The following is an 18,935-nucleotide window of genomic DNA, read 5'->3' on the forward strand; positions in this document are numbered from 1 at the left end:
AGTTGAACGTGATGACTAATTGTGGGAGGTATGCGGAAGAGAGAAATGACACGATTAATGTGTTGAGAAGAGTAGGTTTGGCAGAAACAGGATTAAAAGGCATCCTGGAGTGTGGGGGCAATGGATATGGTAGAAGGAGCTCGGTCAACTTCCTAATAAGAACTGAGCTGAGTAAAAGGATTTAAGTCTGAAGGTAATTGAAGGACATTACAACCAGAAGGTGGCAGTAATGCAACAATATGAATGCAAGCTACTGTTAAAAACCAAAGAAGAAGAACACAGAACAGGTCACTTACCTTTTTAATTAAATCATGAAAGATTTTTTTCCTAAACTCTGATGATTTTAACAAGTCAGCTACAGTATGCAATGGATATACGGAATATTTGTCACAGAAAGTGTCTGTCTGCAGGCAGTTACAGCCTGCGGTTGTGAACTGACGTTCACCAAATTCAATAATGTCAGAAATCTTTAGTTTTAGCCATCTGTTATTCTGACTTTTGACACAGAACTGCATATTTTTCCCTCTGTTGATTCTGGACTTCATACCTTAATAATTTCCGATTTTGATCTCTGGAATTCCTAAAATATTCAAATTTAAAAAATTTGGCATATATAATTTACATTTACAAAACCAAATCAACTCATGAACAAGTTCCGGACAACTTCAGAGACAACGAAAAGGTAAAACCTACAATGGCACTGTCTACAACCAATAACTTTTCAATATGGTGTTATCAATGAAGTTTCAGAAACTAAGTTCTCTGTTCATAACCTATTTATATACCGAACCGCTCGTTGAAACTAGTTGAATTGATTGCAGACTGCTCAGTAACTAATTAGACCCCAGTGTAACCATAGAAATAACTTGTTTAAAATGTGTGTATTTGTTATTTTGCTTTATACAACAGGCAACATTAAAATAACAAATAAATTAACACAGGATACAAAATAATAAAGTAATTTACAGACATTTCTGTCCACAGTCCTCTAAATCAACAACTGAGGTGGTCCATTAACATGGGTTACATTTTTGCAGTTGTAAACTGTTTAACTGTTGTCCATTACACTATGTGCATGTTTTGTGACACTCAGGCATGCTCTTTATACTGACAGCGTTTTGAATAGACTCATAAGGAGTGCATGAATATGCAGTATCCATTTTTTTTAAACTGCCCCCTTCTAGTGGTTACAACTATGTGCTGTCAGACTTGTTTTACAGCACTGCACTGGGGGCAGAATGTGAGCCCTGAAATGCAAACAAAAAATATAAATATAAATATTCTGAATGATTAATTATTAATTTGGAACAGGCTCTTGAACAGAAAAATGTACATCGACATATCTTCATAGTGAAAAAAAACAATCTATACATTTACATTTTCAAGAACGATAAGCTTGGTTACGACAAAGTGACAGCGACATTGTCAGTGCTCTTCTCCATGTCAGAGTCTTTGTCTGATGGTGCAGAGGCTGGCGTCTCTCTGAGAGAGTTTGGGCCACTGCTAGTCTGCCCTAAACCTTTGTTTGGGAGGTCTGCTGTTGGCTCAGCCTCAGGTTCTTGCTGTGGGGCTGTGGCTACAAATAGAACAAAAGTGAAAAAATACATTACATCTATGAAAATGTCACCAATAATGTGGATGGTGATTGACACGCGAGCAAAAGGCTGAAGACTTCCTCACAGGGAAGCAATACAACAATAGTCTTTGTTTTTGTTATATATTATTATCAACAGCATTTTGGTGGTGACACACACTGTTACCTGACTGAGTGCAGGACTTCATGTGTTCGGGCCAGTGGGCTTGCTGACAGGGGTAATCACAGTAGCTGGTGTTCCAGCAGCAGTAAAAGATCGCCTCTTTCCTGCAGTTAGCACACCACTGCTTCTTCTTTGTCTCATCCACTGCCTGCTGCTTCTCCAGCTCCATCTGTTTCTTCACCTCAGTCACCAACCTCTCTCTCTCCTGCTCCAGACTTTGCCTCATCTCTGCCATCGTAAGCTCTAGATTGAAGAACACAAGCATGACCAGACACAAGTAGAACTCATCATACAGGAGAGGAAATGACTGCATGGTTAATAGATGATCGATGTAGTTCTCACCAAGATTGTGCTTCATTTCTGACAACTCTTGTTGATGCAACCACTGTAATTTTTCTATTTCAATTCTCAGTCGTCTTATCTGGAAAACAAGTGGGCATGTTAGGATAAAAAAAAGAGTCATTTGTAAAGCCACGGTTGTGAGCTTAAAAGTATTCAGTCTGTACAGAGTCTCCAGCAAACACCTACCTCTGCTATTGTATTCCCTGAAGTACTCTTCGAAAGGTCATTATAGATTTCAGTCATTGTACCTTTGATTGCATCCATTATCTGAAAAAGAGAAAATGGCTTTATTATGATGTGTCATTTGACAAACAACACAAATTTGGTGCTTTGTCATTTTTATTTTTATTTTTTATCTTCAAGCCCCAATTAGTGTAGCCATCACAAAATATGTAATTTTAAAGGTTCAGTGTGGAGGATTTAGGGGGATCTATTTGCAGAAATGGAATATATTATGTATTATTACAATTATGCTTTCACTCGTGTATAATCACCTGAAACTAAGAAATATTGCGTTTTTGTTATCTTGGAAAGTGCCCCTCATAGCTACATCGGGGTGGGTCCTCTTCCATGGAGCCCAGCATGTTGCACCGCCATTTTTTTTTGCCAGTAGTCCAGAGGGGACAAACCAAACACTGAGTCTACAGAGGACCATTTTCATTTTTCATTAATTTTGCAGCCATCATAGAGTCTCTTACATGCTTGAAAGGCAAGGGTGAGGTGAAGGATATTCATTTGGTTACAATCTGCAACCTCACCACTAGATGCCACTAAATCCCACACAATGCTCCTTTAAAATGGTCAAGAGTTGACGTGACTCAAGTGTACTAGCCACCAGAAATGTTTTCCCCTGGAGAATTACAACAAATTGCCATGCTTGCCAGGGAACAGTCAGTTAGTGCAAAGCCGCTGGATGGGACTCACTACAAAGCAAATGCCCAACATTTTTTTACTAACTTTATTTGTGTACTTGGCAATGTCTGCAGCTACATCTGCCGAGGCAGTGGGGATATACAGGTCTGTTGCCGCCGGTGAAGATGTGGTAGCTGTGCCTAAACTTGATGCTGCCACCATGGCAACAGAAGCTGGGCTGCTGGATACCAGGGTGACAGTTGATGTGGATGTGCCAAGTGGAGTGTCTTTTTGTTGAACAGCTAGAATAAAAAGCATTATTAATCAGCAACAATATACTGGCCAAAAACACTGGGTTAAATAATTAAAGCACCTTTGTTGATGAGTTTGAATTGTAAAATAACAACTAATTATCTACTTGGCATGTACTTTTGTGCTATACCAAAAATATAAAATATTTGTATTCTACATTTTCTAATCCATTTTACATGAAGAAATATTGATATATACTGGTACACACAGTGTAATGTCATAATTATATACTGTGAAACTTGTGACCAAACCGTGTTATTTACCTTTAACAGCTTGTCTGGTCTGATAGCGTGTGCTTTGTGAAGACTGCTGTACTGAAGATGAGGAGACTGCAGTAGAACTATTTCCAGCTGCTTGTGTCTGGGTCTGAACTTGGCCTTGCCTGGGAGACGATGCCGGCGTGTTTGTTGTTGCCACAGGTTGCTGGTTTTGTTGCTGACGCTGCACCTTCTGCATGTGCCACTTCTGGGAGGAAGTCTGAAACTTGGCAGTGGGATTCCACACCACAGCTCTTTGTACCACAGGCACTGTCTCTCTGGGCAGCAGGGGGCGCTGTTTCTTCAAAGCTGGCGTGGTGGATGTTGAGGAGGAAGAGGGAGGTGTTGCGGCGGCACTGGACACGGATGCTAGGCTAATGGTTGTAGGAGAGGGTGCAGTAAAAGAGACCACGTTGACAGGAACGGCCATAGTGGACTGCGTGGAAACGCTGGAGGGTGTGGAAGGGGCTGTGCTGTTTTGAGAGGGTGTTGATGTGGACAGAGCTTTACCTGGAAGAAAAAAGACATCCCAGTATTGCCTCTACAAAGCTGATAAGAACAACACGCTCAGTGGCAAATCCCGGGGCAGCATCTGCATTTACATCAACTGGTGCACAATGCCAAATCTGTTTTAAGTCACTGCTCCCTAGATATTGAATTTTTGAAGGTTGTCGACCCTTTTATTTGCTAAAATGTTCATCTCCAATACCATCGCAGTTGTATGCATTTCTCCTTGTGAGAATACAGGGGTAGTTCTAGCTACATTATATTCCTAAATCCTTTCCCTTCAAAATAACCATAAAGAAGATATATTCATCATTGCCAGTGATTTCAATCAGGCCAACCTGAAGACAGTCCTTCCACATTACTATTAATATGTGGACTATGGCATCAGACGAGCAAGCACGCTGGATTGTGTATGTGATGACATCGAAAATGCATTTAGAGCTGTTCAACGACCCCATCTTGGGAACCAGAATGCTAGCCTACGATGCACACAAACCCCTACCACCGGTTCAAAACCCGCTGTGAAGCAGATCAGGCTCAGACTGATCAGACTGAGGTTGCTACAGTATGTCAGCTTTCAGAACTGCTTTGAGTGCACAGATTGCAACGAGTTAAGAGAGGCTGCCCCTGATGACTTATATAATATGCTGAGTGTAACTGGATAAATAAGCAAGTGTGTCAAGGATGTTAATTATACTAAAGATATCACTGTACACGGCAACCCAAAACCCTGACTTACAAGTGAATTGGACATAATCTGGAAGTATGATCGCTGCCTTGAAAGGTCACATATTGGGTAAATTTAGATTTCCATTTCTGTTTTGATTACAATGCAGGTCTCGGTGCTCTACAAATACTGTAAAATTGTCAAAACACTCCACAGAGAAATGCACACAGTCCGTATTCAGCACCTGTGCTGTTTGGATTTCTCAAAGTTAGTGATGTCATGAACTCATGCTCATGTCAAATGTCCGCCTTCAGTCTTTAACAAAACAGACGGTTTTTGGTCGAGCTCCAGAGAGAAGCTTAAGATTGAAGATGTATAACTATATCAAAATGGTTCTTGGTACCACATAAATGTCTTCTCAATATCAGGACAACAAATAAAACGTGAAAAAAGTGTAAAATATGTGACCTTTAAGTCTGGCTATATACCCTAATATCTGCGTGGCCAAATCTAAACTATGGACTAAAAATCTAGTCAATACTGTAATCCCAAAGACTCTAAGAGTATGTGAAAGGCACACAAGCCATTACAGATTACAAACCAACTATGTCTTCCTGCAGCAACAACGTTGACTTCTTTTATGCACTAAATAATCATTTTGGAAGGTTTGAGGACAACATTGTACGGCCACACAAGTCCAAACAGATGTCTTTAACACCTCTCTGAATCAAGCAGTCATTCCCTCATGTTTCAAAGCCAATAACATTATTACACCTGTGACAAAAAGTTGCCAGTGCAATGCGTCAATCACTACCGACCACAACGGATTCACCTCTCCTAATGTGATGTACTTTGAGAAATAATCAATGAACACATAACAAATACTCTTTCCCAGACACTTGATCCGCTACTGTTTGCTTATCTACAGAACTGTTCCACAGATGATGCTGTATAATCAGTAATGCACCTGAGTCAGACACATCTGGAAAACAAGAACTGTTTTGTCTGGTTCCTCTTTTTAGTCTTCAGCCTAGTTTTCAACACAACTATAGCTCAGGTTCAGTGTAAACTGGGTTTACTGGGACTTAATCACCCGCTCGGCAACGGGATTCTAGGCTTTCTTACATTCAGTCCCTATTCAATATAAGTGGGAAAATAATACTTCCAATATTCTGAACACAGGCGTCCTCAAAGGCTCTGTCCTTTGTCCATTTCTGTTTACCTTGACAACACACAAATCTTTGTGCAAAATATAAGACACAAGTCACAATTAAATATGTTGACAACACAACAGCGGTGGGTCTTATCAGTATTAACAACAGCCCTACAGTGAGGAAGTGATTCAGCTCTTGGCCTGGTGCAACAGAAATAATCTGAATCTGAATGTGAATGTAAACAAAACAAAACAGATTATTGTGGATTTCTGGAAAACACACATAGTGCTTGCCCCTCTTTACAGCAACTGTAGATTCAAAAATAATAACTTTCTAGTTAAGAGAGCACAATGAAGAGAGCAAGCTTCCCCCTTCCAGTCCTTTTCATATTCTATCCATCCAGACCATAATGACTAGTTGCATCTCTTAATGGTATGGAAGCTGTGATGCCTCAGAACAAAAGGGAAAATGAAATTATAGGACCCTTGCCCCCACCTGTCAGTGACTTGAAACAGAGCTTTAGGAGAGCCAAAAGGAATATCAAAGACATCACTTGTCTCCACCATGGACTGTATAACCTCCTGCCCTCTGGAAAGCAGTACAGAGCACAAAGAGCCCAACTACTAGGCTACATAAGAGCTCTTTTTTTCCCAAGATATAAGACTTCTGAACCCCAGATGAACAAAACTAGGCCAAAACTTTGTATATGGCTGGACCATGGTTGAAACATAGAGATAGAGGTACAGGATACAGGAAGTCGTGGCATTTGGAAAAGATAATCCATCCCTTACATACAAGCATATACTAAGAACATGTGATGTATGTATGCTGATTTTTATTATTTGTCTCTGTTAAAGAGGCAACTGCTGCTAAATACTCAATTGTTACTATCGTATTATTTGATTCGAATTATTTTCATGATTTTCAGCCTTTTTTTTTTTTTTTCATGATTTTTAATAATATAATGTTGCAGCCGTTATCTATGTACTTTGGATTTTGATAGGTAACATGATCTGCTGTGCACCTGTAATAAAGTTTAGTAACTGATGTTTTCGCATAACAAATGGTAAAAAAAAGATACTGCAATCAGTGTTACATTATTTCTCAGGGTATCAGCGGGGAAAGTGTAACACTCACCATCAGATTTACCAGCAGTTGACTCTTTAATAGCGGTGCTGTCTTTTCTGCTCCTCTTCCTGCCCTTGCCGCCTGGTTCCTCTCCAAGGTCAATAACAAGCTCCCTCTCTGAGTCAGAGTCCTCCACTGGCACAGTCTGCTTTGTCTCTTGTTTCACCTGAGACTTTTCTCTGGGAGCAGGTGATTCAGGCGGAGCTTTGGTCTTCTCTGGGCTCTCTTTCTCCAAATCAACGCTTATTTTCTCCTTAGTTGGAGCATCAGACACTGTTGCACTGGCATCAGCAGCTGCAGTTTCAGATGCTCCAAGAATATCAGCTTTACCCTCCTCCTCTGTTTGGCTTGGGGAAGGTTGGTCTTTGACTTTAGTTTTGGTAGCCTCCTTCTGTGGCTCCTCGTTGGGGGCTGTGTCTTGGCCGTCCATGGTCTTTTGCTCCTCATCACTGGCATACTCACTGTCACTGGAGTCAGATTTATCAGAGTCTTCTGAATCGCTGTGTTCCACACCTTTGTATACATCCACAGAGATCTCATCAATACCTGCAAATCAAAGAAAGAGGCTATCACACCGCAATTCAACATGTTACAGAATTGATCTATCAAGGAGAAGTTTAAGTAGGCCCAAAATGACAGAACAGAAAACATATAATGTAATAAGCAAATTCCCAAAATGTGTTTTATTAAGCAACTTTAAGTTACCACTGAGTAACAAAGCACAGAAATAATTTGGCTTTCTATGGTATCTGTACTAACCCAACTGTGCCTTGCAACTTTCAATGGTTTTGTCCAAGTTCAGCTGGAAACGACTCTTGATCTGTCTTTTTGGGGAGGTGAGGACTGGTGTGGCTCCTTGTTTCTGCTGAACCGTTTCACTCAGCTCCTTCAGGTCCATTTCTGCTTTACTTCGATCTGTGAGGATAAGCAAGCATGCGGGAATTCATTGATATCAGCACTAGATAAAAGCTCTAATTTTAGAATCTACCAGTGACCTGTATTTACTCACAGAGTGGAAATTTCAAAACACATACATGCCTATTACAAATTTCTATTTCAAAGCCATAGAAGATTCACCTAAATTAAGGTTCAGAATGCTTCCTGTCTGTGGTGTCTTTTCCTGCTTGGGGATGCCAGGCGCTTGAGAGTGGAATGGTTTAGGGCTGTCCAAGGAACTGCCTGCAGGACCAGGTCGAGGATGAGCAGGTGAGCCTGTAGATAAGAGATATTTAAGAGATATTTTATTTCTCTTCTGATAGACACTGTCATACTTGCCGACACAATAAAATGTACCAGGTTGAATACCTGTACAGTCCATGGACTCTTCTCCTGCACTGTATTGGCTGTTTCCTGCTTTTGTCTGGGACTTGTCTGCAGTTTCCTGTTCCCCATCTGAACCTGTGTGGGCAGAGGAGTTGGTGCTCATGGGGGAGCGCGGCATGTCGCCGAGAGGGAGCCGCCGCCCTGCTGTACTTCCTCCCAACCCAGGCCCAGACACAATGGTCCTGGTCAATGGGATCTTGGGTGATGCCGTCATATCAAAGCTCAGCTTGATCTTCTCCTGTTTGTCAGGTTTGATGGGAATGGACGAGGGGTTGGAGGGATCCAGCAGCATCTGGAAGTTATTGTCAGGAGTGTAGGGTGTCCTGAAAGGGGCATAATTAAACACTCCAAACTTCTTTCTCATGTTCTCAACGTAGACCTCCATCTCTTGCATGGCACTGTTGAAGATGCTTTTGGTCTTCTTTACAGAGAATGGAATCTCTTTGGACATGAGGTAGCAATTGTTTAAAGGAACCCAGGCTCTGTAAGATAAAGATCAACAACACAATGTCTCCAGTGTTACAATAGAGCCTGAAATGTGTCTCCAAGTCTGACAGCAAAGGGCTGCTACCTGTCATGCTGGCCAAAGAAGCGAGCGTCCACCTGTCCATCTTTGTCCCGCAGAGCTTTAGCAGGCCAGAATGGAAATCCTTTCAGTTTGGCCCACACTAGAGGGTGTGGGTTACTCTGCAGACATACAGTAAAACACTGGAACTACAGAGTTGTATTCTGGTGATCTGTATTTGAATGGGTAAATAATCTGATGGCACCATTAACAGACACTTCAGGTAACTAGCTTACGCAAGGCTCACAGAACCAGTTGTCTCTCTTTTGGCAAGCAGATAGATAACACTCAGGGCAAACTTCAATCTCATTCATCTAAAAAAAAAAAAAAAAAAAAAAAAAAAAAAAAAAAAAATCAAAGGACATAAAATAAGTTTTAGCTGTCGGGTATGGTGACACTCATACTAAAAATGCTTTTACATACATACCTCATGTTCACAGATTTTTACTATCACTTTAGCTGTAGCAGTGAGTTTGTGATTGCCTGAAATAAAGACATACATTAATCTTAAACAATTTACAGAGGCCCAAGTTCTATGAGTTGCTAATTGTCTTTCAGTGAACTTTTAATAATAACATCATGTTACCTAAATTAATTAATCTGAGTAAATTGTGATTAAAAACTAGTAACATAAAATATATATAAGTTATGTACAGTAGTGAACATTGAATTTAAAATTAATTATATTCATCTTATATACTTTATAGATTTGGGTATACTATATGTGCTACAACATAATATATCAACAGCCTTACATGAGTAGTCTTTAATATGGTTCCAACAATATGCAACATACCTCCATTGTATATAATACAGTTGTGCAAAATCCATTTTGCATCTGCCAAAAAGGCTTCAGTGCAGCCATACATTTTCTTTTTGATATTCTGTAGAGCAAATAAAAATTACTCAACTTTCAAATTGATTAACTTTGTACAGTATCAAATAAATGTGACACAGCATCTTAGCATTTCACCTTCTCAAGCGTGCAAAGATCCATAGGATGAAAAATGTACTCTGCATAATCCGGATGCTGTTCGAGCGACACAGGTTTCTGGAAGGGTTCAGTCTAGAAAATTGATTGAACAGAAAAGAGAGTGAAGGTAAACAAACTCTCAGGCTGGACTCACTACACAACCGTCCCCTCTAATGCCCACCAACATGCTTCCACCATGCTACTACTAAAAACTCTAAAAGCCGCTTCAAATAAAAAGGAGGAAAACCAGTGGAGGAAGAAATCATAACGGGGTCTTGTTAGTGGTGTAATTGATTACCCAATTAAAAGTCTTTCTCTGCGTGGAAGCTGCATGGGGGGAGCGAGATGACAAGCGGGGATGGTCCTGAAAGAGAGTGAGAGGGGCAGCTGTATCCTTACCACCAGCTAGCATGTTTACTTTCATGGTTTCCAGCCACGACAGGCCCATAATAATACAATGACCGTGATTGTTAGTGCTCTTATTAGAAATTATTTGCACATGCAAATCAATATTATATCATGCTGGACTTATATGTGAACAGGTAGCACCTCACGGTGCAGATCTTACCATCTGATGGGAATACAGTGTCTTTTAGTTGCACAGGCAATCTAAAAATCAGGACTAGCCAGTAAAGAGCGCATGCCAATATCCAACTGATATATCTGAACGTACGATTCAGCAAAAAATTAAAAGAAGAATAAACACAGTACCCCATCTTTAAAACTGCCTTAACACGCTTGTTTTTTGTTTGGTAACATGAATTCCCAAGAAAGACAGAGGTTACAGAATACTTACACCTGGTTGTTTCATCTTCTGCAGGGCAAACTTTAGTAGGTAAGACAGCTGGTCTATAGTTAGCATCATCATGGCTTTGCTTTGAGTCTCTATACACTCGGCAACTGTTATTTTCTAAAAGACATCAAAAGGAAATGAACACTTTCTTTACATCCCATGACAGCACAGAACATAAGAAGGCTCAACGTGTGTTTGTCATTTATGTCCATACTCACTGTTAGATCCTACATAATTAAACAAGTACTACCACAGGTTTTGACTACAAGCTTTAAACAACATTAATTTCTATTTCAAATTCCAGGGTGAGTACCTCACACTCCGGACAGAACCAGTCGCCCTCAGGCTCGGCTGGTAGTTTGAGACACTTGGCGTGGTACACCCTGGGGCAGAGCTCACAGCAGAGCACCTGGCCCTCGCGGTGGCACAGCCAGCAGTAGAAGTCATTCCTGCCGTCCTGCGGTACAACATCAACAGGGTCTGTGGTGAGTGCTGGCTGCTTCACATAGTAAAAGGGACCATGTCTTAGTTCTGACTGGAATGCAGGCAAAAGAAACACAAGTTGGGGAAGGTTAAAATCAGGCCAGAGATTAGAGAAGCCAAGCAAACATGCAAAGTATCAACAAAAAGCACACGAGAGTTCCTGTCCAAAACACAAACTGCTCTGAGCTCCACGTGACACACAAACTGCTGCTTGACAGTGCTGAGATTTAAGAGACAACATCATATGCATTGATAGGAACCAAAAAAACAATAGATCCTGGTTCATATTTTAAGTCTGTGCTTTATGGCATCAACATCACCAATGGGCAGGAGTGTGAACAGTTTGGACGACCTCGACTAAACGGGTAGAATATCAGATAGTTCAAGGAATTTATATAAGAAGTCAGAGATACTAGCAATCAATTACCTAGTGTATGTTTGTGAACTGCTTTAAACATAAAGCAAGCGAAGCATGCACATGAAAAATGCGAGCTAAATCATAAGCCACAAGTAATCATATCATTTTTGTCAGATTGCAGATTTTACCAAAATACTGGCATTTGCTAGAGCACATTTACTCAGAACTCAATAATTAAACAGCAATTGAAATGCATATTAGATTACTGTTATTGGTAGTATCCAATGAAACTGAACAAATACCTAAAAGTGTACTTCAACATTTATGTACAGTATGACAAACAATCCTAAACTTTGCTTTGTAAAAAAAAAAAACAGTGACATAACTAATAGGCTGTAGTGCACAACATACATTTCCTTGAGTCCTCAATAATTAGATTTCCCTGGAGCGTATAAGAGTTGAAAATCACAAACAAATTTAGGATATATTGAGATAACATCACAATGCTAAACTCCTAGTGGAATTAGGAATCAAACTTATTAACAGAAAGCTGGAATTTAATAGTGCTTATTAAATTGCAAAGAGTTTTAGCTGCATGAAAACAGGCCATTATTGTAAATGGCAAACAGCCAGTCTTGCAGTAATCTTGTCTGAAACATTATGACTTTGTCCCAGCCTGTACAATACTGGTGAAAGTTAAGGAACCAGGGGGTCAATTAAGAGGAAAACACAAGTCTAAATACATAAATATTCTCTTTTTACAGTAAATAAATCAAATTTGGTTTAAATAATTTCATCCCATTCTGCTCCAGTGGAGATGCTAAGTGACCAACAGTTCTAACTATAGTTAAACTGTGTAGCTCTCAGTTGTGGATGTGTGTAATGTGTGTGGGATGTAGAACAGGTTGTTCCTGAAAAAAAAACCCTGATATGAATAAATACAGGCCTGGCATTTTCAAAGAACATGCTCAATATTTTTCATGTCATCAGAATTATTGGTCATGGTATCTAAAATATATTTTTTCTGGTAATGTATATGAGCCTGGTCAGCACCTACACCAATGCAATAGATCATATCAGTTTAAATGCAAGTCTAAACAGACTTGCATTTAAACTGCAACTTGATTGGAACTGCAAATTCATTCACTATATGTAGTGAAGACTTTAAGGAAATTTGCCCAATGAAGCTAAGAGAAAGTGGATGCTTCTATAATACCACCACAGTTTCAATGACGGGAGAAGAGTTTTTGCTCAACATTTTGTTGTCACAGAGAAGGTGACCTTTGACCTTTTGGATATAAAATATAATCACTTCATCTTGTTATCTTATTAGACATTTGTGTGATATTTTGTCATCATTAGCGTATGCATTCTTGATTTACATCCCCAATCATGTGCAGTGAGATCACAATGACCTTTGACCTTCGACCACCAAAATCTAATCTGGTCATCTTTGAGTTCAAGTGAATGGTTGTGACAAATTTGAAGGAAGTCAATCAAGGCGTTCCTGAGATATTGCGTTCACAAGAACGGGATGAAAGGATGACGCAGAGATATAATGGCTCCGGCCAGCTGTCGGAGTCATAACCTCTGTTTTGTTAAGTGTAGGGCATTTGATCGCATGTCATTTTTGTACGTCCACAATGACAGATTTGCACAAATCTGTGGAAAGAGGTTCTGTCATCTAAAACATTGGACAAGTTTAACCAAAATGATCCACATTGCTAGTGCCACTGGTGTAAGAAACAAAACAACGCTTTTAGTGATTTGGGTGAAATTACCCTTTAATTAAGACACTTTAAAGTATATTTTCCAAACTATATAAATGTAGCGTTTATTTAACTCTTTGATTAAAGAGCTAGACTTCTAGATAATACAAAAGTTTCTCCATCAAATTTTTTACTGGTCAGAGAATAAATATGAACCCATCTGGGAGGAATAGCAAGTCTAAATTCTTTATTTTGGTAGTGGGGTCAGGGGAAATGTTTTTATTGACATTTGAATCATGGGCTGTGAGTTGACTGGTACCTGGTCTTTGCTGCCGCTAACAGCACCTGGTTTCTTCTTCTTTTTTACTGGGCAGGGTGAGGTTTCAGCAGAGGAGTGACCATTGGATGAATGAGATGGACTGGGTATCTTTCGTTTTTGGACCATCCGCTCTGTTGGTCCCGAGTCTGAAACTGCAGAGTTTGTGTCAACAATTACACAAAACAGGGAAGACACACTGTCGGCCTTCGTAAAGCAAGAAAAACACTAGAAACGGCACACCAGAGTTTTCCTATACTCACACCACTGAATTGAACCAGGAAACATAATAAGTTATAAAATATGACCAATAGCTATTTAACCAAAGCAGCCAAAATAAAACTACTTCACATTTCACAAGTACAGAAATAATGTAGGTGGAGGAAAAAAGAGCTTTTCCAGTCTATCTAAACACAAACCTTGACTAGTATGTTCTTACCTTTGGATCGCGTTGAGATCTCCATGTCTTCTGTTACCGTCTGGTTTTCAGTTTTTCCCTCTTCCTCTACGGCACTGATACACAAAAGAGCATAGTCAAAGGTACCCCAGTCAAATGTAACCTACAGCTTAAGATTTGTCATATCTATTATTTGCGCTATTATCATTATGTTAGAATAACTCATTAAAGCAAATACAATATGGTGTATAAAGAACACTACATTTTTAGTTGCACTAGTTCATTAGCCTAGCAGGCTAACTGCCCTTGACGGGCAAAAGTACGATGCAATAATTGAATCAATATTTCAACCCAATAAAAAAAAGTATAAAACACTGCCAGGTTTCCTTATTAACAAAGTAACTGGTTAAGACAGTGTCATAAAAATCCAAGAAATCCTGATCCTTCTTATTATTGTCTTTCAGTCATAATAGTGGTATTGCAAATGTTATATAACAGTCTAACCTGCCAATTTATATTTTCCACTTGTCTTGCGTCAATGAAGTTATTTTAAGAAAAGTCCATTTTGCCATTGGGTTTGCTGTTAAACTAATAGTAATCTGGTTTGAGTTGGGTTGCCCAGCTGGTAACAGAAGTGTTACAAATCCCCAGTAAAAGTCCATACTAAAACACATTTGTAAATCACTACTTCTCCTTCAGTGCTGTGCGAAAATCATAAGTTTTAAAGTCTTGATATGAATGACATGAAAGATTACCGTGAATCCAACATTGTCAATAAATGGATGTTTTTCATCAAACACTCATTGCCAGAAATGTTTAATAGGTAAAATACTCACATACAATGACAAAAACTTTACAAAATAAAATAAATCATTTCACAAAAACATCTAGTTTACTACTCTGTTTCATGATTGCAATAAACACAACAAAAGAATTATAACAAAAAAAAAAAAAATGATGTGGGACCACGCTGCATGAAAACAAACGAGCCACGAACTGTTTTTGCAACTTTCAAGACCCCACGACGAAAATACTGATGACATAGAAATGATATCACGCACATACATCAACAGCTTGAAGACAACATGTACATATCTTTAACTCAAGTAAAGCAAAAAACTCAATGTGGAGTGTCATTCTTCAATGATAAATAGCAGGCACCTTTCTCCACTGCCCTACAGGTCTATAAATAGTAAACACAAAAACACAGAACAGTAGAATCTACAATGTCTGAATATTCTGACATCCAACAAGTTAAAATCATGTAAACAGAATAAACACACAGTAATATTCATTGTTCAAGTGACTTAATAAAAGACACAGTATCATCAAGGATTGCACAATCACAGCCCCTGTACTGTTGGGAAAATGCATGCTGAAATGCAAACTGTCAGCCACCTTTTATTGAAAATCTCCCCAACAGGTTTTTCTTAGTATAAGTCCAACATGATTCACCTTGGTTCGCAGGTGCCCTGTTGTCGATCCTATTGTTGTTACTATTTTCTCTGACGCCACAGCAGACGCAGTGGCCTTACTGTTCAGACTGCTTCTGGTGAGATAATTTTCATTTCACTTACACCTGAAGAGAGCACCATTTGAAAGTATTCACTGAAGGCAAAAATAGTGCCTCCATTTCTATGTGCCTGTTCACCAACCCCCACACCTGTCATCCTCCTCTGTCACAACAGAAGGATGAAAAGACAGAAATACAACACATCTGCAGACACAAACAAGAGTGCTGTGAAATGGCTTCACTGGCCTTCTCATCTACCCTGTCTGGACAGCCTCAAACAGTTTACCCAAGCAACATCCAACAACATCCTGACCTGTCCAGGCCAGGAAATACAGCAACAAGACACCAGGGGACTGAGAGAGACAAGGACAGGAATAAAAATCAATGCGGCCCATCCTGACAAAAACACATTTCCTTAAATCAAACACAACAGAACATCCAATACAGCCCACTGATACATCTCTTTCCACACCCACCATTGCCATAACAACCATGCCTCAATGTAGGAAATGAACAGCATACCTTTTTCCTTACTCACAAACAGATTCTTCAGCCTATTCTTTAATCTCTATCAATTATTGAGGACGTTGGGGGATGAGGGAAAAGATGGGTCCAGGTTTCCCAGAAGGCCTTCTCTCCCTGCTGCTCTCTCCTGCAATTGTCAATCTTTAACCTCAGCTGCAAGCTGCCGATTGGCTTGGGCAACACATGGAGGTGCCTGATTGGGTGCTCAGCTCGATGTGCCACACAGGCTCCCTTCTCCCCGCTCTCCTCAAGCACAGTGCTGCAATGCAGAGAGGACTCATCCACGCTGTCACGAAAAAACTCCTGAAAACCAAGTCCCTCACTCCATTAAAACCCCATAAAGACATATACTGGCTGTGTTCCTTTTAACAGACATATAAGATGCAGCCCTGCAGGCTTGACAGGGAGAGGATCAGATTCCCTCCCTCGCTGTGCTCTCAGCCAGTGTATGTGTATGGCGTCCATTTTGAAGACTCCCTCTCCCTCTACCTCCCTCTTTCTCTCTCTCTCTCTCTCTCTCTCAATCTCTCTCTCTGTCTCTTTCTCTCTCCCTCTCTTTGACCACTGTGCGCAGCACAGCACACACAGCACGTACACACGGCACCAGTCAAATCGGCTGTACAGGACCACATGCAGCTTATTATGTGTCCCAGCAGGCTAACATGCAGCATGGGTCTTAACAGTGGACACAAAGATAGGGCTGAAAATGTCAAAGGCCTCCTAGACCGCATAACCTGCTCCCTCCCTCTTTCTCTTATGCTTTCTCAATATTTTCTGTCATATTAATATCTGCGTGGGCATCTGAGCAGGAAAAGCATGACGTAAACTGACTACAAGAGCAATCCTATACATATTTTGTGACCTCATGTATGCATTACGAAGCCTGAATCCCAAAAATGCACACACTTTCAACACAGTGGTACAGACCGGGAACGACTCAAGTGCCCTTCAAAACAGAAACACTTCCAGGCCAAAAAGTCACGAACAACAATATTATCGACCCATGTCCAAGAAGGTCTTCTTGTAAAGTCTGCCCCTACTTAGAAATGTTTTTATCAGTATTGCCTCTCCTGGATTTTTATTTTAAGAATGATGAATATTCAGAGCTTGACATTAAAAGACTGTTATCGGATTCTGCTACTGCAGGTGGAAAGCTTCTGTACAGTCACCTGAAATCTGAAGTAAAAGTGTGTACCTGCAGCCATGATTTGTAATATTTTAACGAGTTTGGAAGTGTGAAACCTCGGCGCAGGCAATAAGAATGAGCTTTCATTAAGTGGGAGGCATCTTGTGTGTAGCAAAACATCTGCATATTCATAGAGTCTGGATTTTTCTGTGAGGGAGGAAGAACAGATATCATTTGAAGGATTTTTAACCAGGTAGTTCAGGTTTTTTATCGAAAAAACCCCTAAGGCCCCCTTCATTATCCAAAGCCGAGTATTTGTATATATATTGGAACCTGCCTGAAGGAGATCTTTCAAGACAGACACCAAACTAAATAGGCTGTGTGTGTAGGTGTAATGCCAGATTTAAGTGTTGCCTGCACCAATCCTCACACCGTAGTGGAATGAAGGGATTAAGCGCATTAGCAGGCACCATTCACAAAGCATTGACTGGTGAATTTGCTGTTTCAGTCAATGCAGACTGCTCCTGAACCCTGGTCAAGCAACAAAATTGGCACCATTATATTCAGGCCATATCTCTCATGGTCATATTTAAAGTAGTCTGTCAGACATCATTCACTAATAAAAAAATAAAAAAAATAAAATAAAAAAAATACATATTGTTATTTGTTCTATTTGAAATATATCAAATGAATAATTAACAATATTGATAAACTGACAGAAAAAGATATAAACTTGAGCTAAATTTATATGATCCATGCACACATAAAATCAACACCAACATCATTATATATTGCAGAATTCAATCTAACCTGGTCGATTTACAGGTTTTCAAGCCTCTCTGGATGAGATGAGGTTTCTATGCAGAGCCTTTTCAGAGGAAGTCCTTCCCTTCTTCTTTCCTTCTCTCTTACATACAAATACCCAGTGTGCTTGGAGCAGAGGGACAGAAAGGGGAAGCTCTCTAAAATGGCTGACACTCGGCAGCAGAGAACAACACTGGGAGGCAGTGCACACCATTAGGCTCAGGCAATTCCTCCAACCCTGTGATAAATAAGCTGCTACAACATATTTAGTCTGCAGATGATTGGTATTATAGAAAACTGTTAAACACTTTACAGGATTAGACCCTTTAAAGCCATGTTTGTTTTATTCCCCTATTTAAAAATGGCATCATTCTGAGGTGAACTTAGGTTTTGATGGAATGTAGAAAAATTGTGCAACTAGACCAGTTGTATTCTATTCGTAATAGCCATGTTAGTCTGGCAAACAATTAACAACCGTACCCTGCTGCCTTACTCTCATTCCAGTTTGAGGCCTAAATTAAACTTGCTGTGCTGTCAGTTTACCATCTGTTAATTCCTCTGAGGATTCTCCTCTGCACTGCTCCCTGTCTCTCCCATCCTGCCCTGATTCCCTCACCGGGCCTGTCATCTTGACAGCAAAGACCAGGGACAGCCACAAGACCTAAGTTCCCTTTTGAACTTTACAAAAGACCGCAGGTTTTCTCGGTCAGTATACTATGAACATACAATGACCTTGCATTTGACCTATAGCCCACAACTACAGATATCAGTAGAGCCATCCAGTTAGCAGAGACTGTCTGTTGTACTGTACCATGCTATGCTCTCCTTTCAAGCTCCTCTCCTATGCTGTGGGGTGACAAATACTCTTCCCCCTCCCCCAGTCTGTCAGACAAACCTGTATTATTACCCAGGCACAGATCACACACAGTGGTTGGTGCCTTGTCAACAAGGTAGTATATGTGAGAAAAATGAAAATAAGGCTTACCTCTGTGGATGCATGGCTAAAAACTCTGTGTGATATGTCAATGCTTATTAAAACATGGAGGACAGCCCTGTCAGCCCTCACCCTGCTTA

General features: G+C 40.1%; 1 protein-coding gene across 4 annotated transcripts; it reads right to left on the reverse strand.

The window, feature by feature from the left end:
- Positions 1-282: 282 nt before the first annotated feature.
- zmynd8 (zinc finger, MYND-type containing 8) lies at positions 283-18,929 on the reverse strand. Of its 4 annotated transcripts, none has more exons than XM_069154294.1 (21): positions 18,847-18,929; positions 13,936-14,009; positions 13,500-13,651; positions 10,944-11,165; positions 10,634-10,747; positions 10,136-10,201; positions 9,838-9,930; positions 9,661-9,748; positions 9,292-9,347; positions 9,101-9,178; positions 8,871-8,986; positions 8,282-8,781; positions 8,054-8,188; positions 7,736-7,891; positions 6,986-7,522; positions 3,527-4,030; positions 3,057-3,253; positions 2,286-2,366; positions 2,100-2,178; positions 1,761-2,000; positions 283-1,576 (listed from the first exon to the last, which is right to left on the reverse strand). In XM_069154294.1, the coding sequence occupies exons 1-21, from the start codon at positions 18,858-18,860 to the stop codon at positions 1,401-1,403; spliced, it is 3,678 nt and encodes a 1,225-aa protein (XP_069010395.1). In that variant the 5' UTR covers positions 18,861-18,929; the 3' UTR covers positions 283-1,400. The 4 variants fall into 4 exon arrangements, with proteins under 4 accessions (XP_069010395.1, XP_069010569.1, XP_069010485.1 ...); XM_069154468.1 differs by lacking the exon at positions 18,847-18,929 and adding an exon at positions 17,868-17,974; XM_069154384.1 differs by lacking the exon at positions 18,847-18,929 and adding an exon at positions 15,929-16,399.
- Positions 18,930-18,935: the final 6 nt, after the last annotated feature.

The sequence above is a fragment of the Embiotoca jacksoni genome, unplaced genomic scaffold, assembly GCF_022577435.1.
Source record: "Embiotoca jacksoni isolate LCO1_2020_lvr unplaced genomic scaffold, fEmbJac1.0.p SCAF_1, whole genome shotgun sequence".
NCBI classification, from domain to species: domain Eukaryota; kingdom Metazoa; phylum Chordata; class Actinopteri; family Embiotocidae; genus Embiotoca; species Embiotoca jacksoni.

Coding starts and splice junctions, on each gene's coding strand:
- zmynd8 (XM_069154294.1), bottom strand. Junction 11,166..13,499: donor TTAGCGGCAGCAAAGACCAG/GTACCAGTCAAC, acceptor CCTGCATTCCAG/TCAGAACTAAGACATGGTCC. Junction 7,523..7,735: donor AAGTTGCAAGGCACAGTTGG/GTTAGTACAGAT, acceptor TTTGATTTGCAG/GTATTGATGAGATCTCTGTG.